This window comes from Harmonia axyridis, chromosome 1 (genome assembly GCF_914767665.1).
Source record: "Harmonia axyridis chromosome 1, icHarAxyr1.1, whole genome shotgun sequence".
NCBI lineage: Eukaryota > Metazoa > Arthropoda > Insecta > Coleoptera > Coccinellidae > Harmonia > Harmonia axyridis.
This window is the reverse complement of record NC_059501.1, coordinates 17371196-17385835: the sequence shown is the minus strand read 5'-3', so window position 1 is coordinate 17385835 and position 14640 is coordinate 17371196. Positions and strand designations below refer to the sequence as shown.

The following is a 14640-nucleotide window of genomic DNA, read 5'->3' as shown; positions in this document are numbered from 1 at the left end:
TTTAGTAACAAAATGGAAACTGCAATTGTTGAAATTTCCACTAAAAGTATTTCCACCAGATACAAAGGAAGAAGAAATATCTTGTTCATAATTATTCGACGACGAGACTACAGTTTTCTTGAGAACATTCCTTGCAGCAGCAGTCTCGGACGATTCTCCCAAAACGGTCTTCAAAGATTGTGATGCTGCAGATGGCTCACCCTCCACACCTGCTATCATCTTCGCTACCTTATTTTTGTGCAGCATACTGTCCGCCAGATAGCCTTCTGCAACAGACGAACTTTTCCAACCACCATGTCTCTTGAGTGTTGTCATTGAGGCTCCCGCATCGGCAACCAATGTCGCGGATGTTCGTCTTCCACAATGACCTGTATAGGTTTTCGGATTATCTAAACCCAACCATTCAGCAACCTTACTCGGAATTTTTCCGAAGGTATTTTTGCCGACAGGCTGAAGAGTACACTTCTTATTCCTATAAGCTACGAAGAACCTAAGAACGCCTTGCGGGCGCAACGCTGAATACTCCCTCACCAAACGAGCAGCACCCAGATCTTCTTCATCAATTATAGTGAATATTCTGTTTATATCATTCTTAGTCTTTGAGACTTTGATTATGATTACCGAACCACGATCTTCGATATCTGAAGATAGCATATTCACCAACTCTCGTGTTCTGCAGGCGCCAAAGATTTCCATTATTAAAACAACCTTCAAAATTATGAATGTAAAAATCTTATCAACAGAGGAAATCAAAATGAAACTTTTACCTTATACATCAAAAAAACGTCATTAGGAGCTTCACTCAAGAATGTCTTGAGCTGCTCCCGGGACAACACTGATGATTTTTTAGGAACGTATCCTTTATTTTTGTTCTTAACAAATGCTTCGACTTCATCGAATAATTTGACATCAGTTTTTTCCTTCAAATGTAGCATTGATCTTAACATCGATAGTTTCGGCCATAACGTGTTTGGAGAATATTTCTGGGACTGGGGATCGAATGAATTAATCATACATCAAGAATAACAAGAATCAGAGCAACATACCAAATCTTGGAAATATGCTAACAAAATACTATCGCTCACACCGTCCACCAATTTTTTTCTTTTCCACTCCTGAAAGCATTCGTACTCTTTACTGTAGGCAGCTTGAGATTTGGCTGGAACCAAAGATTCACGGGCCTTTGCCGCTTGAGTTTCGACGTAGTTCGACATTTTTTCATTAATTTTATTTTTGACAAGACGTCAAAATGAAACCAGTCAACCAAGATTCTCAGAAACATGGCCCATAGCAACGTTAAAAATTTAATTATTACAAAAATATACAATCTAATAATAATTTTTCCTTATCAGATTGTTTCAATCAGAAAAAAACTATTGATTACACCACGGGAAATATGAATACATTTCCCTCGGTTGTCTATACATCCCTCGGGCTCCGCCCTCGGGATGTAACTTTGACAACCTCGGGAAATATACTATTCATATTTCCCTAGTTGTAATAATAGCTATATGTCAATTTTGTATTTTATACAATGGTTTTTCATTTGGTCATAGAATATCTGAAATCATGGAGAATAGTAGTAGCGAAACTAATTAGGAACTTACATGGGTTTGGGGTTCTTTCGGGATCTGTGTTGTGTCCTCTGCCTACTGGAATGACCTACCTGATGTGGATGATAAGAATCTCATCGAAATGTTTGAGGATTATATGAGCTACCCATGTAGTCAAGCAAACTGAGAAATTCTAATAGAAAAAGTATTGAGAAAATGTGTAGACTTGTCCAACAAAAACCGATTACACTTAAATGAACAGCCTTCATAAATTTCACACCCATAGAACCAAAACAACACAGAATCACTTCCGATAAGGAATGAACGCAAGAGTATAAAACAGGTTCTTAAAATAAAATTTTCCTTATAGAATTCAGGAATTCTTGGACGATAAGGAGTCGAAGTGAAATGTTGAGAAAATGTTCAATATTGTTTTTTGTTTGTGAATTTAGGAGGTTGGTCTATCACTCATTTCTTGTACAATGACTTGACATTGACTTGTCTTTCATTTGTTGTAACAATCCTTGGATCAATAAATTATTTATTCAGCTGTCTATCTATATGATAACTTTGAATTCCATCCTAAGTCTTCCGCGTCTAATGTTCGGGGGTAAAATTGGAAGTTATTACAATTAATGCATAGGTTGTGAAGGAAACATGGAAAAATTCATGAGTTTAAAACCTAAAAGGCTAGTACTTTGCGGCAAAGAATACTGTAGATACATATTCAATATCATCAAAGGTATACCAATACAATATTCGGGTTATGTAGGTACATTAAGTTTTCTATATAAAATTTTCTTCAGTTCGAACGATTCCGAAGATATATTGATGACTATCTACTGTTTTGTATTTTGATAAAAAACAAACCACCTTTTTTGGCTACTTGATGCATTGTATCATCTCATTCTTGCGAATCATGTGTGAATCTTCTGATTAAAGTTTCTCAATTCCCGAAACAACAACATATCCATTTAACCTCAATTTGTTCTACACAGAATCACAATTACATAATTAATGATGTTTCATAATACCCAGGAATTCCTTTGGTGATTATAATACCGCATCTTCGCTTTCATTACTTACATACACTCCTTATTTATGTGAGAATTTTTCTCCTTTGTTCAATGTTTTAGTGTTAGGAATTAGTTCATTAGAACTACCACATATAGTTGCGTAGGTCAGGTTTCACTTTCAATGGTTTGTAGTCAATGATGAGACAGAATTCTTGTCGTGTCTCATATGTAGAAGGTATTTCCAAATGGAAAATTTTAATTTTTATTTCCTTTTTTCTGTCGAAATGACTCAGCAGCTTTCATACCTGAAAACATATTTAAAGTTCAAGCAACCTTCTCTTAGAATTATAGTGGAAATTTCAGGAATCTCTTTAGCTATTTGTTTTGATGTTTTTATCATAACTCTCCTTTCTAATTATTATTATTAATGGTTATACGCTTTTGGACTCAGTTCCAAGATTAGTCTAGCTAGAGGAATGGAGGAAACTAAGTGTATGTGATATTGCTCGTAGAGCGTCACCTATTTGATTAATCTCAAATCTGGAATCTTTCAAAGAACCTGTAGTTACTTTACAAGTTCATTGAAAGATTCTATAAGGTAGATCCCTAATGTACTATGAAATATTTTTGAATGGAAGCCTCTGTTCAAACACAAGTGCAATATTTCAAAATTACTGAGAATTGCTTTTCGGTTACTTAATTCTAATAAACTAATGAGAAGAAACACAGATTAGAAGTTGCATATACCTACCAAGTTGATTAAGTATATCAGTTATTCCATTTATACATTTCTCGGTAAACAGTAACAATTAAATCGATAGTAATCTTTTCACATCATTGTATAAATCACACGCAATCTTATTTAACCAATTGCTTATGTAATAATTGATCGAATTTAGTATGTATTCTATTCACACTGCAATCTAGGGTATTCTTCCCATTATTCCTTTGAATATGAGCTTCGTTAATAATAATCAGGCATGGAAAGATTTATCACCATCAACCATCTAATATCTACATTGGATCTATGCAACGTGTATTTTACCAGAACAATTGAATAATTAGACACACCTTCTCCATATACAGTACTTTAACGACGCAATTGTAATTATGTAGGAATAGGAAATTTGAGATAATCGTTCAATTGGTATAACTCTTTATGGTTATATGTAATTTGGAATTTTTAAATGTTTCTCTTCGAATGATTATAATTGAAAGTTATTAAATCATTTATGAACATGACTACCAAACTTGTTTCGATTAATTATTTTCAATAATGATATCTGAATCTCCAGTCTTGAAGGTTGAAAATCAAGGTATCAGATTTAATCAACCTTTAATACTGAAAAATTATACAAAATTCAGTTGAAATAAATTTTACTCGATAGTAATATGTAGCAAAATAATGCAAATGTTGCTTTATGGTTGAGGGATATATTTGTGATAAGTGGGACATATTTCAGGGTGTTATTTTGCATAAAACAATCCAATTTGCTGAATAACTTTTATTTGCAAATGCGCTTCGTATTCCGAGATAGAGGGTGTTGAAGTTTTTCTTAAAAACTGACTATTGATTTATTGCTCCGAAATATTCAAATGGAATTTGGTGGGTTTTCAAGAGGTAGTTCCTGCCTATTCGTTGATATATGATTAAGAATTTCATGTTCATCATTGGCGCTCGTATACACATATTGATCTCTTCTTTTCACCGAAAAAATTGTACGCCACTGAGATATTTCAAACTAAAAATCGTTTTTGAATTTTTCGTTCCGTTTGTGACAAAAAATATTTCTATCCTTTTTTCGCATGGGGCGCCGTTTTATGCAAAAAATTAAGCAGCGATTAAGTAGCTACTAGGCTACTGTAAACACGAATTCGAACATTTCGACGAAATGTCAAATTAGCATTTTCTCTTTTTTGAGCTTTTAGTCTGGTATAACATCAATGTCAATAAGTAAAAAATAAATAATCAGTTTTTAAGAAAAACTTCAACTTCAAGAACTTGGAATACGAAGTATTTCCAAAAAAAATATAGGAGTTTGTCGCACTTATTTACCAACATCCTGTAAGGTATATTTCAAATATTTGCCATTGAATTGAACTTTTCCATGAAATAATAAACCTTGGTATGGAAATAGATGTTTTTTCCAACTAACTTATTGAAAAGCAGTAAATATCACGAACAACAGCACATTATAAATTGATAAAATTCCAAAACGTCATAAATAAAGATATACTGGAACAAATATTCTTTATCCGCAATTATACCTTCAATTTATGGTATTAATTTCTCATAAGGTGCTTCTTGCTTCATTGAAATTCAGATATATTGTTGAACAATCGTGATCATTGTCAGAGGGAATACATTATCCTTGGGATTCAGGAAAAATCGAGCCAGTTGATCGATATGAATGCGAACTGGTATAAGATCGTGGAGGGCACACCTTCCATTGTTATTTGTAGCATTTCAGTTCTGACGGCGTAGGTGTAGTTTGCAACAAAAGTGAACGGTCATAAAAATATCAGCGTTATGGATAAAACTGGTTGGGTCGTGACTTTTGCCTTTTGCAAAAGTGCAAAAGCAATTCGAAGAATCGTGATATTTGAGTATCTGATCGAGCAGAGTTAGCAATTGCGATTTCACGATGAAAACCCGTAACGAAAATGTGAAAAGAGGCGATCAACTTCGTGATATTCGAAAAAATTCAGAAAATATTCCGTTATCTCGAAAATTATTCGCTATATTCTACTTAAATCAGTATTCATATATAGGGCACTGAAAAAAAAGTTATATAAAAATTCAGCCTCAAAGTTAGTTCATCAAAAAGGAATATTCCTAATATTTTTCGAAATTTTCAAGTACTGTTCCTAAGTAATGAATAAATAAAAATCTAGCCTCTTTTGATGAATAGATGAGACTTTACTTGCACAAAATTGGTACACATATACAAGGTGAGTCAATAGTGCTGGATCGGTTCATAACTCTTAAAAAATTTTGGTAGAATGATTCAAATTTTGACGGAATCGACAGTACTAAGCGCATAAGCTTAAATTATTTTTGAGATAGGTCACATCAAAGAAATCAATAAAATATTCGGAAACATTCATTTTGACAAAATTAAAATGGAGACCATGTAAACAAACAGAAGCTTAGTCTGAATTCTCTAACGAATTCGAAATGACTGCATATTTTCAGCTGAAAAAGTCTCATCTGTATTTAGCTCTCATATGATCTGCTCAGATGTCTGCAAACTTTCTTCAAATCAAACTGCACCTCATTCCAATTATATTGAACTTGAATTATTGAAAATTATTAAAAAAGTTTGAAGACATCCGAGCATATCATGTGAGCGATAAATATTGACAAGACTTCTTCAGTTAAAACTATGCGAACTCCTTTGGAGAAATCAGACTATGCTTCTGTTTGTGTATTTTATTATGTCAATATGAATGTTTCGAAATATTTTGATGCTTTCTTTGATTTGACTTATCTTCAATTGATATTATTAGGAGGTATTGAGTAGAGTTGAGCAATCTCATCCCTTTGAAATTTAATGTGTGGAAAGTATATTGCCAACCCCTGTGAAAAACATGGAATGCATTGAAAAATATCAATTTTCGGCACAACATGATTTGACAAAAAATTAAGATTACTCACTAGGATTGCCGACTGGCAAAAAAAAAGCGTATGTCATTTGAATAAATTATTACTCATTGACATTTCTTATAGGTCATTTTATATATAGGTCTTTCGGACCACCTGTACAGTGATTCGTAAATTCGCAGAAGACTTGATAAGTTTCCGGGAATTCAATAAAAAAGAAATTGTACAATTATTTCGAACGCTTTTCAAGATTTGATCATCAGTTAAAAAACCTTTATATCCATGAAATTTGTCGATAAAATTGGTCTACGTTACAAAATACCACAGATAAAGGATGACAAGTGGGGTATTTCGAAATCAGAATTTCATGGAAGTTATAAGTATGTAATAAAAATTGGGCATTCTCATTCAAAGAAACATGATGGTATCATATTTCACCACTTTAGCACCAGCCTGTGGAGTCGAAAATAATTTGAGCTTATGCGCTGAGTACCTACTATCGATACCGTTATAATTTGAATCATTCTTCTAGTCTAGTCTTCTAGTCGATCACTATTGCCTTACCCTGTATAGTATATTCATTGAAAGATATTGAAATAAGATGTCATTTTGTCATATATAAAACATAAATTCAGCGAAGAACATAGCAATTGAGTTTTTTTCATTTTCTTTCATTTTTCCATTCATCTCATTATCAATATCGATAACTAGTAACTACACATAATTACTAACGATAATTCAGAAGATGTATTTTTCAACACAATCAGTGATTTTCCAAAATATTTAATAAAACATATTATAAAAATCTGTGAATTCCCATTCTATATTTCACTCATGAGTCATGAAATTTTTCGAAATCATTATGTAAAGTTTCATTAAGGAAATGAAAGATTACATATATGTAATAAAATATCGACTACTTGATTCTATCCTTGTTTCCCATATGGCTCATTTCGATAAATCTTGAGAACATTAATCAAAACCAATAAAAACCAACTCCGATTTATTACATAAGTTTATGGGCTCATTATCCTGGTGAAAATTTTCACCTTGAAACCTGTTTTATTTACGATTCGTAATTCGCAAACAACAATATATTTGAGCGCTCGTTCTTCGAACCAATCGATAAATTATTTCGTCAAAATTGTCTGGTTTTTTCGAATTTACCAGAAATGCTCTCAAATTATAAGGTTTCACTGTCTCAAAGTTTGTAACAGAAGCAACTATAAACTTGAAATTTTTCAGGGAATTATCGTAATGATGATGTTTATGTTTGTCAATGAGCTAAATCCGACTAAGGGTTCCGAAATATGAGGGTTCGAAATTTTGTGTTTCTGTTATCATAATTGGATATTCGATCAAAATGAAAATTTAGATGACTGCTTCGTGCGGAAATTTATGTTAATCGCTCGATCAGAACCATAGAAGATTCAAGATTTTGTCAATGTTGAGGCTTGTGCGAAAATGTATTTATTTATTCTATTTTGAAAATAATACATCCAATATTTCAAGTCACGTTAAAAATATCGAACTGATCACATTTTCAGAACCATAAAAAATTTAAGAAAAATATTGGAACATAGGTACTCAATATTTTCGCGATAACATATCCTAAAAGACTAATATTGTGCGCAGATATATGGAATAAAAATTTCAAGCTTCATGTTGATCAGAAGCATAGAAAATTCAAGAACAATATTGACAAAAAAAAGGAGAGCACTAACGTGATAGGAGCTCTTGGGAACTCTTTGATTCATGCGTCAATTGCGTCCTTGGATACCACAGAACTTTATACTCTGTATTAGTATTCAAGGGCGCACTTGACGCATGAATGACGAGAGCTCATAAGCTTCTTACTGTTTTTGTTCTCATGTTGCATAAACCAGCTAATGTTAAGAAGAAAAATTCAGAACGTTCCTTTAGACAACCTGCATAACTAATCTATTAGTAGTTATCTTTGACGTTCTAGTTTTGTATAATCTTCTTCTAACGGTACCACCAGAATTACTGTAATATTCCTTATTTTTTTCAGGTGATTCTACCATCGTGACAATGCTAACATTATGGTTTACATGCTTCGATTGATAACAGGTATGTTCTTCATTCAAGTGAATATTTTCTAATTGAATTTATATGTTTGTCGCATCACTAAACAGAATACTAGAACTGCTTATCAACGTAAAAAGTGAAAGAGTTCAATTCGATTCTTTTTTGTGCTTCTATTTTCTTCAATATGATTTTTATTGCGGAATGTTTTGAGCCTTGTTTTTTCGTCTTTATTGAAGAAAAACTGTAAATTATAGCCTATTTTTTCTACTAGTGTCCATCTTTGTCGTGCGCCCAAACTAAACTGATTCATTTAACAACAAAACTAAACTACACTAAATATCAGAACAATTAATTTTCTTCTATGCGCTCCACCACTAAAAATAAAAACTCAAACTACGCCACAGTTCAGACTTTCTTCTTTTTCTGAATATCATTCATCATACTTCAAATGTTCCGTGAAATGGCTATTGTCGTAACAATGTTTTTTCGCTATTATTGTTTGAGGAACTTGATTCGCTATGGTTTCAAGAATTCACAAGAACAATGACATTATTCGGAGCTAATGTAGTTAATGTGCGGAGTATTCATATCATAAACTCATCGGAGGGCATGAACCTATTGACTCATACAAGAATGCGGTGGATGTCAACGAAGAAATATGATGAGTGTTCTTCACACCAAGGGAAGATGTTGAAAAATTCAACGGATGTCTGGTGATTCAGAATGTCTAATGGCTGGGAGGAACTCAGCCTCACCTCATGGGAATCATAAACAGATAGGTAGAAAAGGCAAACCATCTATGTGGAATGAAATGACGATATGGATCTTTTTCGTGGTAGCAGAAAAAGATTTTGAACACATTAAAGATTTTAAGAATGCTCGGTAGTGATGTCAGAATCTTTTGAGAGTGCGTTAATTCATTTGCTGTAAAGCAAGAAGACTTACAGTTTACATTCTCTGAGATGGTTTAGTCATTTTGTTTTGATTTTGATTTCTTGTTTCAAAAGAATTCACACTTAATCATGCAACTTTCTATTCAATATTTTACGCAGTGTGTTACAATAACTGTAAGTAGGTGCTGAGGGATTTAACATAAAGAAAAATTGAACAGAAAGATATACCATTCAAAACCTCAGATGATAATATCGAATATTAACCCGAAAGAAATGAAAACAAGACCGTATTTTAAAAAAATTACATAAAACATGAATTCTTTCGTTTGCATCTCTTTTGAATGAAGTGTACCATTCAAAGTAAAAATTAAATTCATCCCACTGAATTATGTATTTTTTCATGGTAATAACGACATTCCCCTAAAATGGTGAAAGTATAGATTTCGAAATCACAAGGAAAAAACTCAGTAATCTGAGTACTGCCCTGGAAATATTGAAATTATATGAAATATTTGAATAATTTTAAGAAGTGAAACGAAATCAGGAAATATAAACATAATGCAGGCCAATTTTCATCATTACACTGTAATTATCTCCTAGGATACACTACAAGCAACTTTTCTGAATAGTCTGGATGACCTGCATTCACTAATAGGCTATGATCAACCACTCATGTTGCAACGTGTATATTTAGAATTTCAACCCGATCGAATCTATAATCACGGAAATATTCAAAATTTAGTATTTTTTCAACATTCTCCATTCATTTTCTATGGTTCTGAATTCTGATGAAGTCATCAGCCAGAATTTTCGCACGGAGCTCGAAATTTGTATTATATCAACCATAAGCATAACGAGGGGAGTGTTATTAAGGACATAACATCCCCATTGATTAGAAAAACAAAAAAAATTGTGTGAAAATCAAAAAAACAATTCAAAAGAAAAAGTCGACCATTAGGACTTTTTCTTCCCATGATAATATTATACCGAATAAGCGCATTCAAAATCAACAAGAGTGTCATTTTCTCTCGCCGATTTGACTTCATGATCTCTCGGATTCCAGAAATAACTATTTAGGCTAGGAATAAATTTCGAAATTTGATTCTTTTCTTTTGTTTCATCCTTTGAAATTCATAGATCGAGTTCTTGTGCGAAATGGATCAATGTGGTAGAACAACTGGTTTTTATTTCAATTTTTTTCTCATTTTCATCACAGATGTCTATATTTCATAAGTGAAAATTGATGTTCAATTATTGATACCGAATAGTAACTTTCGGAGATTATTTTGATCTAAATCCTTACAAACATTAATTCTTTAATCTTTAATTCTCTCAATTCCTTTTACATTGTGTGACCGCAAGAAACAGGTTTATTCTTTGAAGGAAGTTGAAGATTTGGATTACATTATTTGTCCATCAGCGAAGTAGGTGCAATATAATTTCAGAACCTGTTTCATGAGCAACTATGATATATGAACGATCTTCATTCATTGAGTTCGTGTGTTGAAGTAGATCAAAACAAACTCATCTACGGATCTGGTTGACCTTTTCTCGATCCAATCAATTTTTGAACACCTCACCACGAAAAGTGATTAACGATCAACTATGTTGTTATAATACTATAGATAATATTAGTTAAAATATTTCAATAACGTACGGATGGTACGGATGGTATATCAACAACTCTGATTATAAAATTTGGGGTGTTTGTTCCAAGAAAATTTTATCAACAGACTAACTCGCAGATTTAGTCAAATTCGAATGTCAATGCTAAAAAAACTATGGTAAAATTGAAAACATAAATTATTCTACAATACTGAAAAACTCGGTCAGTGTTTTGAATTGCTTACAAATACACTTTCAACACTAAATGAAAAAAATCATTTACCTCAAGGCAGAAAAGAGTTTTAAACGATAATCGTCAATTTTTATTAAGGAAACAGCACTCAAAAATGAAGAAAAAGCAATTACACCCGAATCTTCTTGGACTTCTTCATAAAATAACAAATATACTTCAGACTTTTGATAACTACTATTCATCATGAAGTAATCCTTAATTTTCTAATGCTTTTCTTTTTTTTTCTAGGTCTTCTCATCCTATGTGTATTTGAAATAGGAACAACAAAAATCACAGAACCACCTCCCCAAAACTTAACATCAACTCCGAAAAATGAAATTCCCACAAAAGAATCTCTGTCAGTTGAGTTCAATACCTTGAAACCGCATAAACACAAATCGTCAATAACAGATAAGGATGTGGAGAACATAGTAAAACCTTTCAAATTCGCCGCCGATAACAAAGATAATATCACCACAGTCAAATTAAAAAAATCCGAACCATACGCCAATGTGAGATTATCGAACAAAGTGGTTAACAGGACCAATGTTGGACGATCAGTCGATATAGATATAGATAAATTCACGGCTCCAGTTGATCACAATGCTGTGTACACCTTACCAGACACCAAAGAATTCGCAGACAAAGATGAATCTTTCAGTCCCTTTCACAGCACGAAGGGAGACAGCACCTTTGAGTTTTCAAGTGAATTGACAACACCTAAAACTCCTTACTTCGATAAAAAACACAAGGAAGTTGTAGAAAGTCTGAACAAAAAGCTTCAAGACATTCCGAACTCCGATTTCGAAAATACAACATTCTCAAAAAATTATAGTTCTGATAATTTCATCGATGGGCCAGAGGACAACGCAGACAAAACTAAATTAGAATATAGAAGTTTAGAGATAGAGAAGAGCAAAAGTAACCCAACCGAAAACGTGAAAGAAACGAGAACTTCGATTCGATTCGAAAACAAATATAACATCTCAACATCGTATGAAACTAGTACACCTAACGAAGAAAGCAATGAGTTGCACAAGGATAGGGTGAAACATTTACTGAACGACGATACTGTTAACGAAGTTAAACATATCCCCTCAATTGGTGGGTCGATTAAAAAACAAGAATTGCATGTTACTACACTGAGGTACAGTATCACGAAACCTGTCACCGAAAAGAGTGATTCAGCAATAATCAGCAATAAAATAGAAGGGGAATCTACAACCACCCCATTATCTACCCTTCCACTATTCAGTAATAAACCAAACAATTCCAGAAGGGGTTCGATCAAATTTGCCGATTACAACAAACTGAATTCAACTTTAGTTTCGTCACCCCCTGCAAATAAACCTACAGAACAAACTGTCGAGGAAAACCAAGTTGTGCCCGTTCATGTCACAGCTCCAAATAAAGAAACATTAACCAATCATGTAAGTGCTACTACACCTCGTAAAATCGAATCTGAAAGTATAACAACTGTTAAATTCGAATCTGTTTTACTGAAGAATAATACAGTGGAACCGACTGATCACCAGAGCACGACTGTGTACATATTCGTGCAACCAGAAGAATTGAAAGATTTAACGACCATACGAAATGAAATTAATGAAGTCCAAAGAGCAACTGTTGCTTCCACTCCTAATGAAGTTCAAAAAGCAACTGTTGCCTCCACTCCTAGAGCATTTCAAAAGTTACCTACAACTGAAGCAGCGTTCCCTGAAACTACTGTTTCACAAATTCCAAAGAAACAATATGAGGAAATCAGTACTGTATCAGATTTCGATGAACGAACTACAGCTGTAACATCAATTCCTAGAGGATTTAGCTTACCGACCACTGATCATAACAAACCAATGAGGGAACAAACAACAGAGAAAGTAAAAGAAATTACTACCCCAATACCCTTTACAAATAAGGAGGAAACAATTAAAGAAAACTACAATATATATAGCACCGAATCACCAGTGATATCTACCACTGAAACTAAAACCACAACAGATGCTGTAACTTCGACAATAAGTAATGAAGCTGAAATAAAAACTACATTCGCTCCTATTGAAACAACAACAATTATGTCTGAAAGCACAAGTCCTTCACTTGAAACTACAACAGAATTACAACAAACAACAACAATTCTGCCTGAAAGTACAACAAAACTTCCACAACAAACAACAACAAATTTGCCTGAAACTACAACATTAGTTCCACAACAAACAACAGTTATTGAACTGAGATCTTCAAAGAATATAAAATTTGTTGAGACAACTGAAGCTTTTACAACCCAAGAAACTACAACGGACATGTTTGAAACTACAACGTTCAAAACAGATGTTTCTTCGGAAACTACTACAATTGTTGATGAAATTTCTACACAAACCAATGAGGGAGTAACAACTGAAGGTCCAACAACTCTTCCAACAACAACGAACGAAATATCTTCCGTTGAGGAAACTTCTGATTTTGTTACCAAAGTTGTATTTGATAGCACACCTACGAAAAATTTGTTAGAAAATGCAACAGCCGAAGAGAAACCTACAGAAGAATCAAAAACTACACCAACAACATCCTTCAACTTCGTCCATATCAAAAATATTGATAAGAATCATACAACCTTGACGCCAGACGAGTTGAAACCAAATGAGATATATGCAACGCCCGCGTCTTCAGAACCTATTGACAATTTGACAACTACTACAGAAACTTCTTCGGATGAAACTACATCTTCCGGTTTGGATGGACCAACCAGCAGCAGTGGTACTGTAGTGGCCATTATTATCTCCTGCGTTGGGGGAATATGTTTAATAGCATTAGCATTTCTACTGGTAAGTGATTTAATTTTTTTTCGTGGAAAATATTGATATAAAAAAAAATTGTTTCGAAGGTGGGATAGGCGGCAAGAATGACACATTTTTGGCGTTTTTTTGTATATCCCTAGGTATGGAAAAAATGACAAGTCGATGACTGATATAACCTTGTTTAAAAAAATATATATATGTAATTGCTCTGAGGTGAGGCCCTTATACCTGTTTGTGTTTTATCAGGTGTGTGAATAAGTCTTTCCCGTTTTTTGTAAGAGATGGCGCCACCAATACTGTGCGAGTATTTAATGGTTACATATGTCATAATCAAAGCTTATTCATCTGTCAACAATTCCACACTAACACATTAGTTGAAATTTTTTCGCATCATAAATTTTTGAAATCGTGAAAATGTCGAAATTTGAGCCGAGTCGACGTCATTTGCAGGAAGTTTCACTTTATTGATTCAATTTGAAGAAATCTGCTGCCGAGGCGCATCGGTTGCTTCAGGAAGCTTATGGAGAAGGTTGTGTCGATGATTCAAGTGTTCGCGGATGGGTTCGACGCTTCAAAAGTGGCGATTTCGACGTGGAAGACAAGGAGCGTTCCGGGCGGCCGCAAATCTTTGAAGATCAAGAATTGGCGACTTTGCTTGATGAAGATTCGTGTCAAACGCAAGAAGAACTTGCTGAAGCATTGGGAGTTGACCGAACAACCATTTCCAAGCGTTTGAAAGCCATGGGAATGATCCAAAAGCAAGGAAATTGGGTGCCGTACGAACTGAAGCTGAAAGACGTCGAACGGCGTTTTTTCACTTGCGAACAGCTGCTTCAGCGACATAAAGGAAAGGGTTTTCTGCATCGTATCGTGACTGGCGATGAAAAGTGGAT

At 33.8% G+C, this 14640-nt stretch overlaps 1 protein-coding gene across 1 annotated transcript in view; it reads left to right on the top strand.

Moving 5' to 3' along the window:
• The window catches only part of LOC123671649 (agglutinin-like protein 9), a 73295-nt gene that overhangs the window by 40329 nt on the left and 18326 nt on the right, over nt 1-14640 (top strand). Inside the window, exons 2-3 of the mRNA XM_045605611.1 lie at nt 8206-8264; nt 11202-13774. Of these exons, the coding sequence (XP_045461567.1) occupies nt 8237-8264; nt 11202-13774 (2601 nt within the window). The 5' untranslated portion in view covers nt 8206-8236. The remainder of the gene's footprint in view (nt 1-8205; nt 8265-11201; nt 13775-14640) is intronic.